The 20,988-nt window shown below is 43.8% G+C and overlaps 2 protein-coding genes and 5 non-coding genes across 7 annotated transcripts in view; all 7 read right to left on the bottom strand.

Annotated features, from left to right (window-relative positions):
• Positions 1–1,018: 1,018 nt before the first annotated feature.
• Positions 1,019–1,090, bottom strand: TRNAC-GCA. The gene has a single exon. It is a non-coding gene; the product is annotated as a tRNA-Cys (tRNA).
• Positions 1,091–4,431: 3,341 nt separating this feature from the next.
• TRNAC-GCA lies at positions 4,432–4,503 on the bottom strand. Its single transcript has one exon. It is a non-coding gene; the product is annotated as a tRNA-Cys (tRNA).
• A 285-nt stretch (positions 4,504–4,788) lies between these two features.
• On the bottom strand, positions 4,789–4,860 carry TRNAC-GCA. Its single transcript has one exon. It is a non-coding gene; the product is annotated as a tRNA-Cys (tRNA).
• Positions 4,861–11,032: 6,172 nt separating this feature from the next.
• On the bottom strand, positions 11,033–14,511 carry CUNH17orf98 (chromosome unknown C17orf98 homolog). Its single transcript, XM_006022568.3, has 3 exons — positions 14,220–14,511; positions 12,276–12,375; positions 11,033–11,259 (listed from the first exon to the last, which is right to left on the bottom strand). Exons 1-3 carry the CDS (start codon positions 14,424–14,426, stop codon positions 11,102–11,104), a joined length of 465 nt encoding a protein of 154 aa, XP_006022630.1. The 5' UTR covers positions 14,427–14,511; the 3' UTR covers positions 11,033–11,101.
• A 2,972-nt stretch (positions 14,512–17,483) lies between these two features.
• RPL23 (ribosomal protein L23) overlaps positions 17,484–20,988 on the bottom strand; it is a 3,735-nt gene continuing 230 nt past the window's right edge. Inside the window, exons 2-5 of the mRNA XM_006022567.3 lie at positions 20,136–20,219; positions 19,405–19,533; positions 17,891–18,004; positions 17,484–17,616 (exon numbers count right to left, since the gene is read on the bottom strand). Coding sequence (XP_006022629.1) covers positions 17,534–17,616; positions 17,891–18,004; positions 19,405–19,533; positions 20,136–20,219 — 410 coding nt within the window. The 3' untranslated portion in view covers positions 17,484–17,533. The remainder of the gene's footprint in view (positions 17,617–17,890; positions 18,005–19,404; positions 19,534–20,135; positions 20,220–20,988) is intronic.
• On the bottom strand, positions 18,701–18,836 carry LOC112550134. Its single transcript, XR_003093802.1, has one exon. It is a non-coding gene; the product is annotated as a small nucleolar RNA SNORA21 (small nucleolar RNA).
• On the bottom strand, positions 19,597–19,727 carry LOC112550133. Its single transcript, XR_003093801.1, has one exon. It is a non-coding gene; the product is annotated as a small nucleolar RNA SNORA21 (small nucleolar RNA).

Genomic DNA, 20,988 nt, shown 5'->3' with positions numbered 1-20,988 from the left:
TTCCTGCCTATGCAGGGGGTCAGACTCGATGATCTATTGAGGTCCCTTCCGACCCTAGCATCTATGAATCTATGAATTCATTCAACACCCTGGAATGAAGTTCATCAGGCCCTACTGATTCAGTTTCTTCTATACCAAGCACAAGTACTAGCTTTGAACTAGGGACAGATTGACTTTTACACACATGTTCTAGTCCTGAGATTTGCTCCCTTTTAGTAGCTTACAGATAATTTATTGAGTTATATTAATAAATTGATTAAGGTCTGAGGACAGATGCTTGAAAATTTGTCCAACAGCTCTTTCAACTATAGTTTGTCCAATAAAAGATATCACACAAAAAATCTTGCCTCTGGGACATTTCCTGGACCATCACAACTACAACAACACTCCAAATACACTACAATTATTCATTTTTATCCTTGTCATCTAGGAATGCATCTTTAGCAGCTTCCATTGGTCTTTTTTTCTCTCCTTTTCTTTTTTGTTGTTCAGTTTCTAGTATCACGAGCTGTCCTAAAGTTGCACAGTTCACAGCTACAAAGTGGTCTTGAACATTAACACTAATTTTAAGCATTGTCATGTCCTGCAACTCCTGATTACATTGGAATGGTGAGAAAAACTAAATTTGAAACAGAAATCCTGTAACCTTACCTCTCATTGGGCACAGCTACACATTGCCCTATGGTGCTGTTGTTACAGTGCTGTGCTTTAGTAATTCCTTTTGGGAATACTGAAGCACAGTGCAGTAACCACTCATACTACGCCATATGCATGGCGTATGGTTATTTTTAGCTGCTACTTTGCCACAGTGGCTTGCTATAACCAGGGAGTGCACCACTACAGTGAAGTAGCTGCCAGTCATGCATAGATGCGCATGATTACTATGTTGCTCTAGCGCATTGCTACAGCAATGTAGCATGACATGTAGACTCACCCATTGTCTCAAAAACCTCTGAAAAAGTATTACAGGATGCTGTTTGGGGAGGCATTGTTTTTGTCTGTTTATCTTTTTAGTCCCAGGAGGTACCTGGATTTGAACCAGGGACCACTTGATCTGCAGTCAAATGCTCTGCTACTGAGCTATACCCCCTTTTCCTGGGGGGGAGGAAAAAAAAAAAAGAACAGGATAAATGAGTTCATGGAATAGCCTTGGCACCAGCTTGAGAAGAGTTTTTATTTTCTATTATTCACTGGATTATTTGCAGTAGCACTCGTCTGGACTAAAGGCTGTTGAAAAGGCATTAACTCTCATACTTAAAACAGATATCGAGGAACAGGAGTAATTGCAAGACATACAGATACTGGTTATGCACAAATGCAGCAGTGTCTCACCAGGGGCTGCATGGCAAAAAATGGGTCTTTAAAGAATTTAAACATACACAGGCTAGGACCTAGGAGGTGAAGTCAGGAGTGTCCAACTGTGCTTAGATGGTTCCATGACAGATGACACCTCTTTGTTCATTTTAATGGACATTCTTGTGAATTAACAAGATGCAGATTATTACCAAATATATACAATTAATGGAATCCTTGCCCCAGAAAAAAATTATTGCTAGTTTGGTCATGGACTTTAATGGAGCCAGGATTATATCCAACATATTTAAGGCAATTGTAATTGGTTCCAGTGGGTCATTTTGTTTCATAACTACAAAAGATTCTGAGAAAAGCATAGAACAAAACAATTAAACCTGATTGACCGCTATCAGAAAGACTATGAATATAAGACATCTTTTTGACATGGAGCTTACAAGTGTCTTCTTTTTTTTCACCAATCTGGGTTGTAGCTCAGTGGTAGAGCATTTGACTGCAGATCAAGATGCCACTAGTTCAAATCCAAATGCTTTCTCAGCAGTAATCAATAAATTAAACAGTGCTTCAAAGGGATCAGCTGGAGCTTTGCTAATGCAAGCAACTGTTGCCCTTTTATCTGTGCCTTAAGAATTGCCGCTCAAGATTCAATCCCTGTAAATGTTATAGCTTCCACTGAAAAATATGCAAGTTATTTATAGTTTTGGAAATATGCACTAATTATTTTTAATCATTACAAAAGCACTGAAGGGGCCTAAACCCAGGAGTGTCAGGGCCACCCTTGCACCTGTGGCTTTTTAATACACCAAGGTTAGGATTAAGGAAGTAATGAAAGCAGAAGTATATACTATACTTTCCTTTTGAATTTAACTGCTTTCCTTTTGGACTGAACATGTTTTTGAGAGCAGGTACTAGAGCATCAAGGACAGCAGGATTGGTTATCTCAAGGTCTTAGAGACAGAAATCAAGCTTTTCTGTCAGGGGAGCATCCTGATCTGAACTGGGGAACCTCTTGATCTTCAGTCAAGTGCTCCAGATGGTTTAGATATGGAGAGCTATACCTCCATATCCTAAGCTAGAAAAAATTAAAGGACAAGATTGTAGCTGAACCCTGGCTGAGATGATTTAATTATTTAATGATTTAATTAAATTACAGATTTACTTATTTTGGTCTCTTTTTATATACTGTATTTAAACCAATATTTACCTATCTGATATCTAATTCTTATGGTTTTCTATCCAGTAAAAGGAACAGTTTATTTTTGCCCAGAAATATATGTTTCTGTGTTTAGTGAAACGAGTTTGACTGCAGATAAGGAGCTGTTTACATCTTGGATTTAAAAAGGTATCGGATAAGTGATACTCTAATTTTAAACAGCAACATTCTGTACAAAATATGAGCCCACTAAAACCATAAGAGTTATGGCCTCATCATGCTTAAAAAGTAAAAGGGAAGGGGGGCATCCATATTTAAGCCAGGGACATCTTGATTTGCAGCCAAATGCTCTTCCACTGAGCTATACCCCCTGGCCTTATATTTCATCAGCAGAAAAAAGGGGTTTTGACTTAGCAGCCAATGCAAACATTACAATTATTAACTGATTAATTTATTAACCTTCATGTGATTTCCAGCCAGCAGATACAAGAAGGAAAAATGAAAGAATCAATATGGTCCATCCCACCAGGTTCTATTTTTACTTCTGCTCCTGACCTGCCCTGGCCCCATGATCAAGTAATGTTTTTGCATCTTTGTATCCAATCCCTCCTTTGATCTATCTTACCTATTTAGAATGTAACTATTTGAGACAGGGACTGTACCATGAGATATGTGTGAGATCATGACCCTGGCTTCTAGGTACTACTTTAATACATACTGGGCACATCTACACGAGATGTTACGTCACTATGGTGACATAGTAGTGTTGGTGGGCACAAACTGTGACACCGATGCTATGTCGTCATAGCAATTAACTATATCGTTATAGCTTGTCACTACACCAATTTATCGTCTAAAAATAACTGTGCCCCGCCGGGACTGAGCAGTACCCACCAGTATTGCACAGTTATTTGGTACTTGTTAAAGCAAGTACCAAATGTCTGCGCAGTACCAAATGAGCAGTCCCAAGCACTTGTAGATGCAGCCACAGGGCATGTCTACACAAGATGTTTATTGTGGAGTAGACTAATTAGTTCTGCAGTAAACTTTGCACATCTACACATGTGCCCCTACTAGAGTGGAGTAAACTTATAAATACAAGTGCCATCCTACTGTGGAGTTTTTACGCCATAGCAACGCATGTGTAGACTGATCCAGCTGGCTGAGGCACAAGGATGCTTCAGTGCAGAGACTGCTTGCCAGCTACCCCATGCACTAGAGCATCCTTATGCCCCAACCAGCTCCTCCGCAGCACATTGAGTTGAGTCAGAGCAGCCCAGGGCTGGCAGGCTGACCTCTGGGGCCCCCTACCAGATGGGACTGCTCCAACCTGGTTCAATGTGCTGCAGTCCCAGGTGCATGTTCAAATGAAGCGCTTGGGAGTGATAAACTCTGGAGCAATAAGATCCAGAGTTTATTGCTTTGCATTAATTGCATGTGTAGACTTGCCCACAGTAAATAAGAAGAAGAAGAAGAAGAAATTCCCATGAAGACCTGGTGATATCCAACAGGCCAATACTAAAGAATTACCTCTGCATCTATTTTTAACAAAGACTGCTGGATTGTTAGGGTGAAAGGCATGCTAGATATTTCAGCCCATTCTCAAATGCTCTTTAATAGTAACTTTAAAGTCAGCTGATTCTGATTGAACTGGGTGACCATTTAGGGTGGGTTTCAAGTTAAGAACCTTGTTAATTTTAAGGCTTGTATCTATCCGGGGTTTTTTTGTTTGTTTGTTCAAACAAATTCACAAATTTTGCTGGCAATCTAAATAGCCCAGATTAAAAGAAACCAACAACACTGGTCAGAGCTCTTTAAAGATCAAACTTCTTTCAGGCACCTTAAATTAAGCCAGCCAAAAATGGAAGGGCCCAAAAGCAATTGTCATATTGGAAAATAAAGCTCTATCTTTAAAATGCTAACATGCTCTCTAAAGACACCACCTAAAAAAAAATGCTAGCTTGAAAAGGGGACACCCAGATTTGAACTTGGGACCTCTTGATCTGCAGTCAAATGCTCTACCACTGAGCTATACCCCCTCTGCTTACACTGTTTTTTAACAGATTCTTCTCACATCAATTACCATTGTTCTACTATTTGCATCTAAAATCATGGAAATGTTACTTGGCATTTTAAATACCATTTAATGAAATAGCCATATTTCCATTCACAATTCTCACAATGCTAAACTAGTTTTCATTAGTAGCCTATTTGTTTGCCACAGGTTAAAAACTAATAAAGGAGATATCATGTTGTGGGGACAGTTAAAAAGTGCCTAAACAGCAAATATTTTTAATTTTTTAAAGAAAAAAAGAAAAAGAAAGAGGGGGCACCCGGATTTGAACCGAGGACCTCTTGATCTGCAGTCAAATGCTCTACCCCTGAGCTATACCCCCACCTGTTAATGAAGCCACAGGTAAGGTGAATTATAGATACTTGTTCTGTTACATTCCACTATGCTCTATAATTAGTTTGCATCTTCATACCTGGCACCATTTCCTGACCCAATCATTAGCTTTCATTGTATATTCAAGAAAAAAACACATTTCTCCCTGCAGTTTGAATTGGAGTCATTTGGGCCATCTTAATAATGTAGTTCTAACTCTCTATGAATTTTTATACAAAACAATGCTTTAACCCCATGCCTTTTAGTTAACACCCCTCTTCAGGTGCTTTCTCATGAGAGGCACACCCTGAAACCACATAAGCCATATTAAATAATTACCTAGCAAAATATACCTGCCTCTAACAAGCTCTTCCTTTTTAATAAATCAGGGGAACTTTTTTTCTCTGTAGCAAGCTACCTGATTTAACAGAAGAAATGCAATAACCTCTGGGGGCAGAACACAATGACTATTATACAGCACAGCAAACCACAGGTACAGTTATGGAAGGGAAATTAGGAGGCAGAAATTAAATGGGGGTTTAGTGGAGGATGTCAAAATAAAATATCAGCAACTAATTGCCTAAGGTAAAATTTAGCTGAGACAGAGAGGATATGAGACTGTCACATTTAGTATATAAACAATTCACACTATCATTCCCCTTCTCTTTGAAATATCATTTGTCTTCTAAGATAGCAAACTCCTGAGGGCAGAGACTGTGTATGCTTAAGTGTTTAAACAATGGAGTCCTACTTTGATGGAAAACTCAGAGCACTACTGCAATGTAAGATATAACAGAAGCATTTACTAAAGAAGGGCTTTATACATGGGCAGATCTAGAATTTTGGAAAGGGGGGACCAGATGGTGTGACACATCATCACATGTAATACAACACATATTTATCTCCAGTTAAAGAAAAACCAGAAGCTTTACAAATATGGTAGGGGGCCAGAACTAGATATTATTCAGTTTAAGATCTAAGCAAAAACAAATATAACTATTGGAATGTGCACTAATTTGTTAGAGTCTATATATATCTTTTTAAAAAGCACAACAAGCTAGGCAAAAAATAGTCAATAGTCCTGCAGTCATTATAGGCAAATGTAACATCTCTTATTCAGATTCATAAAACCAAATCTAGCCTTCATGAGTGGCTTGACAGTACCTCCAATATTTCACTGTCAATCATTTTTACACCTGAGCTAATATCACCACACCTCACTTCAGATTTTTAGCTAAAGCTGAAAACAGTCTGCAGGGCTGTGAAACAGAAGACAGACATTACCAGGAATGGTTAACAGAAAGACAAACTGCAGAAGAAAGGCTAGTTTGAAAAGTGAAACATCAAGACCATTACGAAGGAGAGAAAATTGTTAAAATTTGTAGAGTGGAGAGAGATTAAGAGGAATCAGGGAGACAATAATAAAACATGAATTCACTGACACTCCACACTGCCTGAATAGAAATGCCACTCCCAGGCAGCTGGTTTTAAAGTTTGGCTACAGCAGGAAACAAGCGGGGGCGGGGAGAGTGCAACTGCACCACTGTTTCCCCTCCATCTGCCCCAGGCTTTATAGTTAAATCCAGTTTGTTTCTTTCAGCTCTAATTCCAGAGGCTGAGCCTGCAACTACATCAATCTACACTAGTGATTCTTGAATAAGGTGCCACAAAATCCTTTTAAGAGTGCCATGAGGTGCTGTAGAATATTAGCACTGTTAGGTGTGCAAACACCTATGCATGATCCTCAAGATGAACCCAGAGGCCTTGTCCAGATGGGCATGAACGCTGCATGCCCCTGGAGGCTGGGAAGGCATGGCAAGCTCTCACAGGCGGCGGCAATGCTGTTGATGGCGGGAGCGTGGTGGAGGCAAGTGGAGAGCTGCTGCAGGTAGCTGCAGCGCTGTTGGCGGGGGGTGGGGGCAGTGGCGACCACTGACCGGCGGTCAACGACCACCTGCAGAAGCTGCCAGCAGCGGTGGCCAGTGGCGATCAGTGACCACTCACAGACATTGCCAATGGCAAGCAGGGTGTGATGAGCGGTGACTGCCCAGAGGTCCTGCCGACAGTGTTGGCAGCACCTTTTCACAGTGGATGCACCACCACAGTCAGGGGGTGCACGTGCCTATGCAGATGGGCACAGCCTTGCAATCTGTGGTGCCGTAGACCTATCTGCAGCACCACACACTGCACATTCAGGCATTTTCTTCACTGCTACCTTGCAGCATGGGGGGTTTGATGCTGGGAGATCCTGGGGTCAAAAAAACCCATGCAGAAAAAAGCAGGGCAGTGCATGTGGAGGCAGTGCATGGCACCCAAAAACAGAGCCTGGCCAGCTGAAGCCATACTCCAGCTGCCAGCCAGGCTCCCAGATGCAGGAGCACCACGGCTGCAGCTTCCCCGGCCCCCAGAACCCCAGGTAAGGCTGTTGGGGCCAGCACAGTTGCTGGGCCCCGCCTCACCTACCTCACCTGGGGTAACCTGCCACATGCCAGAGGGCATGTGGCACAGGCGTTTCCTGGGGGCAACTAGCAGCAGCACAAGATGTACTGCTGCTAGTTGTCCCTTGGGAACCAAACGTCTGCACTCATCTGGATGCAGCGAGAGATTTCAAAAGGGAGTTAATTGTATTATAAGCATTCTAACCTAATGCAACAGAAGGATTGCTCTATTATTGTTAAAATTAAGAACTGGCATTTTCCAAGGAGTGCCTTAAGTATAATGAGCTTGAGAACCTCTGCCCCACACAAAGCCCTAACAAAGCCAACAGAGCTGTGAAGTGGTGACTGGCACCAGCCGGCTAACCAGAGAAGCAGCACTATATGGGCACCTCACCAAACACCAGGGGAACCCGTTGGCCCATTTCAACCAGTTTGCGTTCTGCATCAGGAACACCCCGTGGAAAGCCAGTAACTTCCTGATCTACAGGCACATGGATGTAGAGGTGGTAGGCTATGTGAAAATGGCTCTGAGCAAACTCCAGACCTACTACCAGAAATCAGTAGTAGAGGATGGAGAGGACATGCCCAAACCCACCTGGCACAGAGACATGTGGCACGCATAGGCGACACGTAAAGGGGGCACAGGGGGGCACGTTCCCCCCAGCCAAGATTGACCACCACCGCTGCTGCCACTGCAGGCTTCTGTGGGCAATCGCCACTCGCCATCCTGCTTCCTGCCATCAATGCCATCACCAGCTTGTGCAGGTGGTTGCCGCTCACCACCGCCAATGCTGCCACCAGCTTCTGTGGGCAGTTGCCACTCGCCCTCTGCCGCCAATGCTGCTGCCCACACATTGTGCCCCCCCCACGAGTCTCAGGAGGCACCAGTTGTTCATGATGGCACAGGATCTTCCAATTCCCCCCTAGCAGGGAAGGCGGCGGTGACAGTGAGGAAGAGGAAAAGACAAATGAAGCTGAGGACAGCGACAGCAGCAGTGGGCCCTCCAGTGGAAGCTGAAGCAACAGCGACACAGACAACAAGTGAACTGAGTTTGTGACCCTGCAAGTGGGGTGGGGATGAAAGGAAGGGGTTGCCTGGTCTGAGGGACCAGAGTTTGGGTGTGTGGTGTGTGCAGTGCGAATATTGTAACAGATTCAGGTGGCCAGTGAGCCTTTGTCTAGGTGTTTGGACTGTGTGGGTGCAGTTTTTGTAACGGGTTACGTTTTTTCTTTGTGGGGTGATACTCAGAGTGTAGATATATATAACCATATAGATAGATAGATATTTTTCCAAAAACAAAATCTGCAAGATCAGAACCCAAAACATGACTGAGGTCTCCTGCCAGGAGGTCTTTGTACCAGTCCAGCAAAGCAACAGATCCTTTTCTCTGTCTGCCAGTTCTGTAGTTGGCAGTAAAAGCTGTTTTATTTTCTTGTTGACTGGGAACTTCAGGTTCCTTATCCTATGCTTATACTAGATATTTTTCTTCATAATATTTATGATCAACAGTCTCAGCCCCACAAGGAGCAGGATGACAGAGCAGTTAAAGCAGTATTTTTCCAACAAGGGCAACAGGTCCTTTCAAGCATGCCATGCAATATTAGCAGTGTTTGGTGTACAGATACCTATACATGATTCACAAGTTAAACCTGGAGACATCCAATAGGAATCCAGAGCATCAAAAACATACCAACTGTAAATGGGTTCTTGGCCATTCAGACCAGAGATCCAAAGTTGGTCAGACATGATGCTAGCTAGGTCATTCCCTTGGCTACAGAAATTGGCATGCCTTAATGCTAAAGGGTCACTAGGTTCAAGTGGACTCATGGCTTCACTAAGAATTTTGCAGGTGGGATTACCAGCATAGATCAGTTGCTGCTGTTTTATCATGGCATGCTCAAACCATGTCTTAGGTGGTTGTTGTTGCTCATTCCAGCGAAGCACTGTCTTTAGCAGAAGATCCCTCATTCCCAAATGTTTCCATAAAACCAACATAATCCAAGGGCTTATTTGCACATAACACACATGGTCGTAACACCCATAATGCAGAGCACACCCTATTACAGTCTTGCCCAACTTTGCAAAACATATATTAGAAACCAGCCTTTGAATCTCAGCACATTGATAGGTAACCTGAGACTAGGGTGCCCCAAGTGAAACTAGACCTCCCTGCTAGATTAAACTAGATTGGAGGGATCTTTTGGGCCAGTCTTGATAATCTTTCCTGTACTGCTCCCACACCTGCTTCCAGATGAATCTGGCTGGTGTATGGCTCAGTCCAAAGCCTGCCAGGGCTACTTACTAAACTGGTCAAAAGGGGGTATTGGAGAGAGAGAAAAAAAAAAAGAAATCCCTCATAGAAGAATTTTGTACCACTCCAGTGGTAGAGATGTTACCTTCCTCTAACTCAGAAAGGTTTCAAACTCTCAGCCTACCCCAGCACAGATCTGAACCATAGGATCCTTGGCCCAGGACTCATGACAGCAGTGGAACCCATCCCAGGCATGGTGGTGGCAATAATTTGGCACGGGGCTGGTGGCAGTAACTCCAGGGCTGGCAGTGGAGGTGCTTGGGTAAGTAGCTACTTGAGGCAGTGATGGCAACATGCCAATTATCCACAGGGTGAGCAGGGCTCTGTCAGCACAACCCTCACTCTCCTGCTATCAATGCCCAAACTTACAAGCACTTAAGGGTCCCATACTCAACCTTCAGAGCAGGCCCCACCTTTCAGGCAGGCCCCACTTTCACCCTAGCTACACCCCAAATTCCCTAATACACTAGTAGCCCAGTGGTCTGGATGGAGCAGCTCTGCAGGCCCAGAACCTCCTGACATACAGGCACACAGAAATTGAAGTAGCAGACTGCATTAAAATGGTAGCAGACAGCTAAAATGAGTGCGCTCTAGTCCTACCACCAGAAAATAGTAGGAGAGGAGGCAGCCAACACCCACCTGGCAGAGGGACAGGCTTTTCAAAGCACAGGCTTTTCAAAGTTTCCCCTCAAGGGGAAGTGAACAGTGACAGTGAAGGAGACCACAAGTCAACTGGGTCAAGTGACAACGATCAGGACAGCAGCAGTGGAACCACCAGCAGCAGTGCTATGAACCAAGGGCTTAAAGCTTCTAATTAGAGATAAAACACAAGGGACATTGTAAATATAACCAGGAAAGGAATGTGGACCAGTGTGCAGGAGTACAGGTGCAATCATTGTAATGGGTGTGTGGATGTGAGAACTTTGGTATGGATGCAAGGTTTTGAAAATGGGTTAAGGTTTGGGAAGAATGATATGCTAAATGGTGTGTATCTATCTATCTATCTATCTACAGGCCAGATCCAGCCCACACGCTGCTCAGATTAAAGGCCCTAGCATCCTCTGCCTACTATAAAACTATTAGGTGCCTCCTTTGCCTGGGTCTCTACCCACAAAATTTTACGAACACATACAGAGAATTTGCTATCTAAGCTTGTATACAGACAGGAAATGAGACAATGAGCATGTCAGGTATCATCACATTCCACCGAGGAAGAAAGAAAAACTAATTATTTTTTAAACGTGAGGGGCATGACCTATAACTAATTATGCAGCACCCTTCTGCCTCAGTCCAGAGTGGTTGGTAGAAGAGGAGCCCAGATGCTCCATCAGTAGATCATATTGTAGACAAATAAATGACCCATAACAGCCAGATGTTAAAAATAGAACAAACAATAACTACATTTTATTTTAAAATCCTACTCCTAATGAGCTCTCTCCAGAACTCTGTTGTGCCCCAAGGGGCTAATATCAATGGCATATGCAGAGCAGCTGCTACATCCTCAGTGGAGCGGGAAAATAGTGACTTCACCAAAGCAGGATGACTTCTTCCGCAGATCAGGGGTGTTACGACGATAGCCAAAGCGTCCGTTGTACCCTCTCGGTGGTTTCACATCTGCCAGGTAACCATCGTGGCCACTCACGTACTCAATAGAATGGCCTGTGGAGAAGGGAGTTGGCCATGTCAATTTCCTTTGAAACTACTCCCTCCAGTCAGCAACTATGGAGGAAGCTCACAGTAACCAGAGTTGGATGGAAAATTGGAATAAATGCCCTTTTTTGGCAAAAAAATGTAGACACAGTAAAACCAAAACATTTGCCAATTCATGTTGGGAGCGGCAAATTTTGTGCAAGTGCGAGTGAGATTGAGAGAGAGAGGCACCATCTCAAATGTCAATTTATTTTCTGGTGACATTTTTCAAATTAAACATTTTGATTTTTTTTTGTAATTTAAAAAATGGCCTTTTCTTTTAAATTACTTTTTATTACTTTTAAATGTCTTGAAAACTAATCTTGATAAAAGCCAAAAGCCTTGCACAAATATCAATAAAAAGCTTTTGTTTGGGATCAAACAGAATTCCTCATTCAACATAAAATGCTTTTTTCCTTGAATTTCTGATTCATCTTTTTTTTAAGATTACAGTTTGGGTAAAACTGAATTTTAACATCATTGTTATTATTGTTGTTGTGTGTTTTTGAGAACTGACAAACTAAAAAGTCCACTCTTTGCAGAGTTTCATTACTAAGAGTCTCTTTTTCAGTGGCTAACCCAGCTTCCAGAGTAAAATAGGACTATTATACAAGACACATGGAAATTGAGGAGCATTTTACACTAAGGAAATGGCAAAATACTACACTGGTACTTAACACCTAGTTAGCTCCACTTACCAGGACAAGCCAGGGGCTACTGGGAACACATTTTAATGCATTGATTTGACCTAAGGTGATGGGGGCTGAGACACTGAGTTTAAAAACATACAACTCTTGGTTCCAAAATGATACCTTTTATTAATAAAAAGGTATCATTTTGGAACCAAGAGTTCTAGTTTTTTATATGTCTTCTTGTCTCAGATCAACACGGCTACCAAGTACACCCCTAAGTTTAGAGAAGTTTAGGCACAGTTGGAAGAAATGCTGTATGAGGGAGTTGTGCCAAGGTATGGAAGGGACTCTTACCTGCACCAGCCCAGTTTCTCCTGTTCAGGTATCTCTGCCCTGGCCCATAGGTGTGGAAATAGTCCACTATCCAGCCATCCCTAGATGTGCCACCATACTGCTGTGGTTAACAAAAGAAAGAACAAACATTCAGAGCAACACTAGGTTTCACTTCATTTGCAGATCCTAACATGGCTAGCTAAACTCTCATCAGCTTTGGCTAATCTAGAAATGGTGTTAGGAAATGGGTCTATCTTTGAAGATGCCTGCTAGTGCATGGTAGCACAGCACTACCTTTGGACTTATCCCACCTACACAGTTGATGCAAAAAAAGATATAATAAAAAAATCCTTTCCTCTTGCATATTTTCAAGCCCATTATGGTTACAACATCAGTCCTACGCCACTGATTATACACTTCATCAGACATCCAGGTTAGAAAGGAAAATGTTTCAGAAAACAGGCTCCTTGTTGCATAAGCATCCTCACAGGATGCAGAACTGCAGAATCAGCTGCCATGCAAGATATATTAATAATTGTATCATGATAGCTCCTATTTTGCCTTGTTTGCTATCTGTAAGGAACCAGATTCTGCATTGTTTCCTTTCCTGACCTGACCAGAATCCTCTCTGGCACTGACACTGTGTACAGCTCTCTGAAAAATGCTGGACCCTGCTGGCACAGACAACAGTAGAAGTCTGAAACCTCTCATACAGCTTCCAGGGTCAATATTAATGGAAGCCTATATTATTTATTAAGCACAGCAATGTTTGGCACTTATGCAACATGTAAAAGCGAAGCATCACATTCATGTCACAAAGAGAATATGTAAATGCCCATTTTCATGCATATGATGCTCTCACGTGTATGAGATTAACCCATACCTAAATGTTGCAGGATTAGCACCTGAATACATCTATAGATGGGCTAAGGATAATTATTTCAAAAAGCTTTCTGTGAAGGATCTGTGAGATTTTAATTAATAAACTGAGAAGAATAAATATCAGTAACAAGACAGTCTAAATCAGCATCATTCTTCATTATTCCAACTTCATCCCTGAGTGGGTAGCACTGACTTTTTGGTGGGGGTACAAAAAGCATCAATAGCTGTAGGTCACTTATCTATGCAGACAGATCTTGTCCAGTTATAAAATTTGGCCAGTAAATATTTCTTAAAATGTATCAGATTTCTTTTTGACAAAAATAATAAAAAACCACACACATTTCAGTCCTAATATTAATACAGAGAAGACTAGATAAATGAAGAACCAAGACCTTTTTTTCAGAATTTGTCCTCTTCATACAGAGTCCACCTAATTTAGGAGCAAAATTAAAGGAGCTTTAAATTTTCAACGACCATACTGTTCAAAGGAAGGGTGTGAAGCTGCTGGAAAGCAGATCACTGTTCACTATCACCTGAATGATTACCATCTTATTCTCTGAAGACCAGACACAGCAGGAGACAAGGGAAAGAAAATGCCTGTTACTCGACTAAAATCTGCAATTTTGAAATCAACGTGTTAGCAACTGCATTATTTTGAAGACGAAGGTCAGTTGGTTTGTCTGTGCCTCTCCCATTGCCATGCTGCTATGGGCAAGCTTGGCTACAGACTTTTTGCTGCTTAAAGGCAACCCATTTCGCTGCTTGAATGCGACCCAGGCTGTTTTGTGTTTCTTCAGATTGGTTGTCGACACTCATAGAGTTTCATCGTTGTGAAGGGCTGGAAGGCACCTTACAGATCATGAGGTCCAGGCTTTTAAGATCCAACTAGCCAACCCTCACCGTCTATGCCAGCTCTGCAGCCATCAAACCTGCTCCAAGGAGCTATTTGCCCCCCGCCTGGCTACAGAGCCCTGCCAAACTTGGGAAGCGCAGGGACAGCAGGGACCCCAGGGGTCCTTACTGCTTGCAGTCTGGAAGCAGAGAGCAGCTGGAGCTGCCCAGATGTGACATCTCGCACCCTACCTGCTCCGTTTTCCGCAGCACCGCCTTAACAGAAGGGGATGCGAAGTAGTTGGCAGCGTGGTAGTCCAGCTGGGCGTTGTAAGGGGGCACAGCGGACCACAGCTTGGGCAGCTTCCGCGTGTAGCCGCCGGCGATGCTGCCCACCGCCACCCCGTCCAGAACGAAGTCTCTCTCGCGCCGCAGGGGCCCGCGAGCGAAGGAAGCCATCCGTGCCAAGGGAGCAGACACTGCACTGCCAACCCCGTGCCACACCGGCTCCGTCTGCCCCCGGCGCCCGGGGCATCTCCTGCCCCCTCTGCCGCCCGCATTGTTGCGTGCGAGCCCGGCCCCCACGCTACAAAGAGGCGCTGGATGGGCAACAGCCGGGGCGGAGGTTTGGGCGGGGGCAGCACTCAGCCGCTGCCGGTCGGCGGAAGGAAAGCGCAGCCCTTGCCTTGCCTTGCCAGCGGCCTCCCCCCTGGAGCTGGCTCGGCTTGCATCTAATCAGAGCCCATTCACCAAAATCAATCACAAAACCCACGGCCTCGGGGCAGGAGAGAGGGGCAGCGGAGCGGATCGTTACAAAGCGGGAGGGAATGGCACACTGATCTGCAGAGATCCTGGTTTTGTCCGATTGAAATGTTTTCGGTTTTAAAAAAAAGTAACCCCAAATAAATCCACATGTTCCGCGATTTAAATGAAACACCATTAATATATATATACTGGCAAAAGTGTATTGTTATACTGGCAAAACCAAATCAACATCTTTCCATGATTAACATAAAACACCACACACGCACATTAGTGAAACACCACTAATATATGTGTATATGTGTTTCATTTTAATAATGGAAAAATGTGGATTTGGGTTTACTTTTTTTAAACGAAAATTGGGGCTTTTTTGTTCAATCAGAGAAAACCAGGATCCCTGCTGATCTACCAGGCATCACAGTTCTCTAGGGCACAGAGCAAGGTTGCCCCTGAGCTCTCCTTGCTCATTGATGGATTCAGCCTTTGCAAGCACCCAGCTGGTTAAAAACTGGATTCACAGTCGCAGTCTGCAGGGGATCACCATCAGGCTACTCCAGCCTAGCTGCTCCAGACCAGATGCACAGGTCATTTGAAAATTGGTCTCTCACACTTTAAACTACCCAGAAGTCTTATGTATAGCACAATCTTCAAAGAGGCAACTTCATCATTTTTACTAGGAAAAGTCTCTCTCAAAGCAGTTGGTTATTATGAAAGCGCTTTAAACCCTGCAGGTTATAAAGTAGTGAAGTGCTCGAGTTGCCATGGCTGAGGCTGCTCAGGCCAGTTTTAGCCTAGAGAAGCCCAGATGACAAAGAAACATCAGAGATGTACTTCAAGACCTGGCTGGGAGAACAGCAAAACGCTGCATTAGGAAATAGATAGGACAAGGGCTGAATCTCTGAAATGATGAACCCTGGCCTTTCATCAGTCCTGGTTTCAAAGACATCTGGACTGTAGATTTACAGCTACACCTGTACTCAGCTCAACCTGGCGCTATTTAAATCTTACAACAGGACTCATAGACCCCCACACAGACTGTGGTGAAGACGAAGATGAGCTTAGTAACACAGAGAACAATATAACCCTCATGTGGGCACAAACAGGAATGCAAGCAACCCCTTTTATGGTTTTATTGAGTTTAGTTATGGCAACATAACCTCCATCCCCCACAGGGTAGCTGTAGTTAAAACATACCAACCTAAAGTGTGCTTCTTGCAGCAGGGAGTCAGGCATGGGAATACAAGCCATTTATTATTTGAGAGAAGTGTATCCACATTAGTAGTCACAATATAAGACCCATCCCCCCACCTGGCTACTAGTTCAAAAACACATTGGAATAGATTTACAATTCCCATTTCCAGCCCTAAAACAGCTCATGTTTAGGTTATAAAGGGTTGGGAATACCATACACCCACATAACAGCTCTTAGCACAAATTTAGGAGCTTATACCAGCAGTTTTTGCAGGAGCTTTTTACACTGGATGGTGCAGCCCTTCATTTTCTCTTTGAACTATTTTTGATTGAAGTCTGTAACAAATCTGTGATGCTGCATCACTTTTGGCAGATAAAACATTTTTAGTCTACCATATGGCTGTTTTATCACTGAGAAATTGGTAGGATAGGCTGCACCTAACACCTCAAACAGGAATGGGTTTTGCTGTGTCCTTGTAAGGCCTCAATTAATAAGATGTTTCCACAATCTTATTGCATAGAAAAAACAAACAATTGATACTGTGGTTCACACTCTATGCTTTTCTTATGAAACCGGTCTGGCATTGCACAGCATCCACAATAGCAGTCTCCAACCTTTTTAAGTAGATCACCTTTGGAATTTAGAAGCAAACCAAGATCTACCATGCACTGCTGCCATCCCCCATCTCCCCCAGCAGGTAAGTCTGTGGGGAGGAAAGCAGGGTACAGATCAAGGCAGAGGGGGAAAAAAAATATTTGATGGCACACCTCCCCAGCAGGCAAGTCCCACCCAGCTGGGGCCCCACTCAACTTAACCCTGCTCCTGCCTCTGTGGCACTGTCCCTCACCGCAGGGGCCTCCATCTAGCCCCCCACCTCTTCCCTCCCCCATGGACTGACCTGCTGGACTGGGCACACATGTGAATGCATGTAGGCACTCAGCCCTCCCACCCCAACTTCAGATCAACTCCAAGATCTACCTGTGGATTGAGATCCACTGGTTGGTGGCCAGTGATCTACAACCAGGGCTGTCCCTTGGGGGGGCATATCAGGGCGACCATCCCAGGACCCTGCGCTTTGGGGGCCCCTGCAGAGCTGGGCAGTGCCCAATCTGCCACTGGCTTCCTTGCATCTGGGGGCAGGGGCCCGCACCCTGCTTGGGTCACCTCTGTCTACAATGTCCAATTTACAGAACTGCAGAGCTAAAGTTATTCTGGAACAGGTCATTTCTTGAAAATCTGTCACTTAGACATGACTCAGTCTCAGCCATTATCCACCTAGGAAGTAATACTGGCAAAACTTAAAATTTGAATGTATTCACAGGTACCAGTGCAACTCCCTTATGCACACAGAGAGACGTTTTATGGTTTATTTTGTGGGTTGAGAAGAATTATAAGCCAATTAAAAGAAAACCCACGTAAAAAAAAAATTAGGAGCAACCTCCTGTGTTGAAGTCTACAATGACAGACCACCCCCACACCCACAAGTCCTTGGTCAGATGCATCTCAACCCAGTCTGACAGCAGAGGGAGTGTTTTGAGCTTCACAATACCACAGACAAGCAATTTTGGTACAACCAGTTTTATTGTCAAGCTACACAGAGGATGGAACAGGTTTAGGCAATGCTGCCTGCATTGGAGGCTATCCTGGGCCACAAATCTGCGCACTCCTTTGCCACCGGGCCTGTGATGGCAGAACCTGGGAAAAAACAAGAGGAAAAAAGAAGGAAAAAAAAATGTTAGGAATTAGAAACAGCAAACATGCAAATTCTACACTACCATGACGGCTTTGCTCAGAGTGCTGTTCAAGCACTATTAATATTGATGGCTCTCTGCTCTTTCACTGCTGAAGCAACTGGGATACCAGATTCTCCCAGTACAGTGCCTCTGACTTGTAAGAAAGTGTGGGCTCTTTTGCCTTCTGAGAGAAGAACACACATCTTTGTCCAGCACGATCAGACTGTCATCCATACCTTTCATTTCTCCTTTGTTATTTACTATTACTCCTGCATTATCTTCAAAATATAAAAACACCCCGTCTTTTCTCCGGTATGATTTCCGTTGCCGAATTACCACTGCTGGATGCACTGCGGAGAGAAAAAATAAATTCAGAATCCCAACCTTTCAGGTACAGTCCCCACACCCAGGTACCAACTACTGGCATACCAAGTTAAATGCTTCTATGTAGGTCCTGTTCTCCCTACATTTAAATAAGCAATTGGATAGCAAGTGGCATTTTGTATTAATTCAGGGTGCCCATTTAGTGCTAGCTGACAAAATCATCAGTGTCAAAAGACATTTATGATATCACCAAGCACTGATGTCACAAAGACCAGAGCCAACATCATCTTTGGCAGCCTTGAATCCAGAACAGCCTAGACTCCTCTAGGCTCTCAATGCAATATCCTTTGCTGGTACTACAACATGCATTTAAAGCAGGTTTTCATCCTGAACAGTTTTGTACAGATACACCGATTACAAGCCCTTGCTATTTAGTTTTAGAGCAGCTAAGTACACATCAGAGGAGCAGGCTTTCTTTCTCTGTACAATGCAGAGGGAAGCATGCAGCTTAAAATGTATTTTTCAAAATAAACTAGCTCAAAGCAACGTTACCTTTGAATCTACATGAGCACTTTACTATCCTCATATTTTAAGCCAGCAGTCTAGAGAGCCTCTAAGGTAAAATCAGCTCCATTACCAAATGCAAGGTCTCAGCATAGTATTCAACAAGAAAACCTAGCATGCTACTATTTACCAAGGACATCTGAAATGGGAACCATCAAGACTGTCGCACCACTGATTGAAGTTAACAGCACATGCTGCTGCCACTTCACCCAAGAGCAATGCCTTTGCTATACCCTTCCACGACAACTCCCTGAGCCACTGAGCACAGACCCAGCAAGTGCTTTTCAGAAGGGGGAGATGCTGTTGGGTGCCTAGTTCCCATCTCTCTTAAAGAGTATGCTCTGCTCCTCCTGTAAGAACTGGCTTTCTATCCTATACATGAAGGTCAGTCTACAATGCACCAAGAGGATCAATGTCAGGAGGCCTGATGAGATGAAGCGCTGACATGAATCCTGGTTGTGTTTTGGGCACCAGCTGTAGTGTCATGATCTCTGCAGTTACAATTTTACAACATGCAAAACTGTATTTTATAATCACTGAGCATTCATTTTTGCTGGTGTAACATAACAAAGTTGTGTCCGGACCATATTGTCAACCTTACCTAAAAAGTGTTCTCACTGGTACCTTCTAGGCACCTGGACAATAAAGTACCCTTCCATGGTTGGAGCAGCCAGGCAGAGCAAAGCATCAGCATGTGGAACAATGCTTTCTGGGATATCCTATGGCTCAGAGGCAGGATTTTCCACTCTGTGCAGACAACCTATGCCTAGAACTACCCACACTATCAACTCACTACCAATTCTATTAGAATGCCCTTGTATACACCAGACAAACTCACAACCTGTTCCCCGACAAGACTCACCCTTCTTCCTGAGCTCAGGCTTGCCCTTCTTGACTGTAGCCATAACCATGTCACCTACACCAGCAGCTGGCAGTCTGTTCAGACGTCCCTTAATCCCCTTCACAGAGATAATGTAGAGGTTCTTGGCACCTACAGAGGAAATAAAAAGAAACCCTTTGCATTAGCCAACCCACTACAGAAGAGCCTGGAGACTTTTGTCACACCACTGATTGAAGTTAACAGCACAGGCTGCCACTTCACCCAAAAGCGATGTCTTTCTATTCCCTTCCACGACAACTCCCTGAGCCACTGAACAAAGACCCAGCAAGTGCTTTAAGAAGGGAGATGCAACTGCTTCAGAGACCGGATAGAAATTCTTGGCCTTGTTATTGAGCAGCAAGTTGAATATTTGCTGAAGCAGGTTAAGGGGTTCACAGTATTCAAGGGCAGATGGACCCATTCTAATCATCAAATCAGATTTTTTGGATAATTAGATGAGAAAAAAAAAAAAAAATCACACCTGTAGTTTCATTTTTGAGCTCGAACATCTTTTAGAAATCAATCCAAGCTTGCTTTAAAGACTATGTGGAGAATCCACTATAAGATCTTCCAAGGGCTAATCACCTTAAGACTTGCACCTTGTTTCCAGAAATATTTCTGACTTCAGTTTCTGACCACTGGTCTCTTAATCAGATCTTAACAAAAAGAAATGATGCCCAATGGGGAGAGAAGTGCTGGATGAACTGCCTCACCTGTATTATCTGCACAGTTAATCACAGCTCCCACAGGGAGACCCAGGGAGATGCGGAACTTCGCACCGGACGAACCACCACGTCCTGCAGGTTAAAAACAGAGGACAAAACATGACCGGGGACCAGAATACTCACTGTCACTCTCACACACTTTATGCATTAAAGTCACAAGCCAAATTCTCATCTCAGTAGATATTTCTCAAAAGTCTGTAACGTGACATTTGCTCCACAGACCTAGAACTTTTATAGCAGTTATTTTCTTTTGCTTCAAAGACGCTCGCACGCCCAAACAGAAGTCAAAAGATTATTAATAAGTCAGGTCATAATAATATTAACCTAAAGATACAACTGCTGTTGCTCAAATTAAGAGCTGTAAGAGCTAAACAAGATACAACTATTATTTAAAGAGAACAGCAATAAATACCGGTATTAATCTTGATTAGATTCCTCCACCGAGAATGATGCCATTTTAATGTGTCCGGGCACTATGCACACAACTAAAACTGAAGCAGGCTTCTAGCTTTCGTGGGTCCACCTCTAAGACCCTATCACCACTCTTACTTACAAAGCAGCAGCGTTTCTCCTCTGCCCTTCTCAGCATCTCGGTGCAGAACAAGCATTTCCACTCCAGGCCCAGGACGGCTTGACTTGGACAATGCTCGACCCAGAGGACACATCCACATGGGTTCCATGACTCCCCCTTTCAAGCCTAGGGCCTCAATTCGAGGACACCCCCTGCAGTCTTCACAGCCCCCCACCCCCAACACCATTGCTCACTAATTCCTCCCCTGCCGGACACGCAGCCAAAACCCAGGGACTTCACAGTCTTAAGTGCCTGCCTGCCTGCCTGCTG

This window comes from Alligator sinensis, unplaced genomic scaffold (genome assembly GCF_000455745.1).
Source record: "Alligator sinensis unplaced genomic scaffold, ASM45574v1 scaffold886_1, whole genome shotgun sequence".
NCBI lineage: Eukaryota > Metazoa > Chordata > Crocodylia > Alligatoridae > Alligator > Alligator sinensis.
Note: the sequence above shows the minus strand (reverse complement) of the source record. Positions and strands in the feature narration are given on the sequence as shown.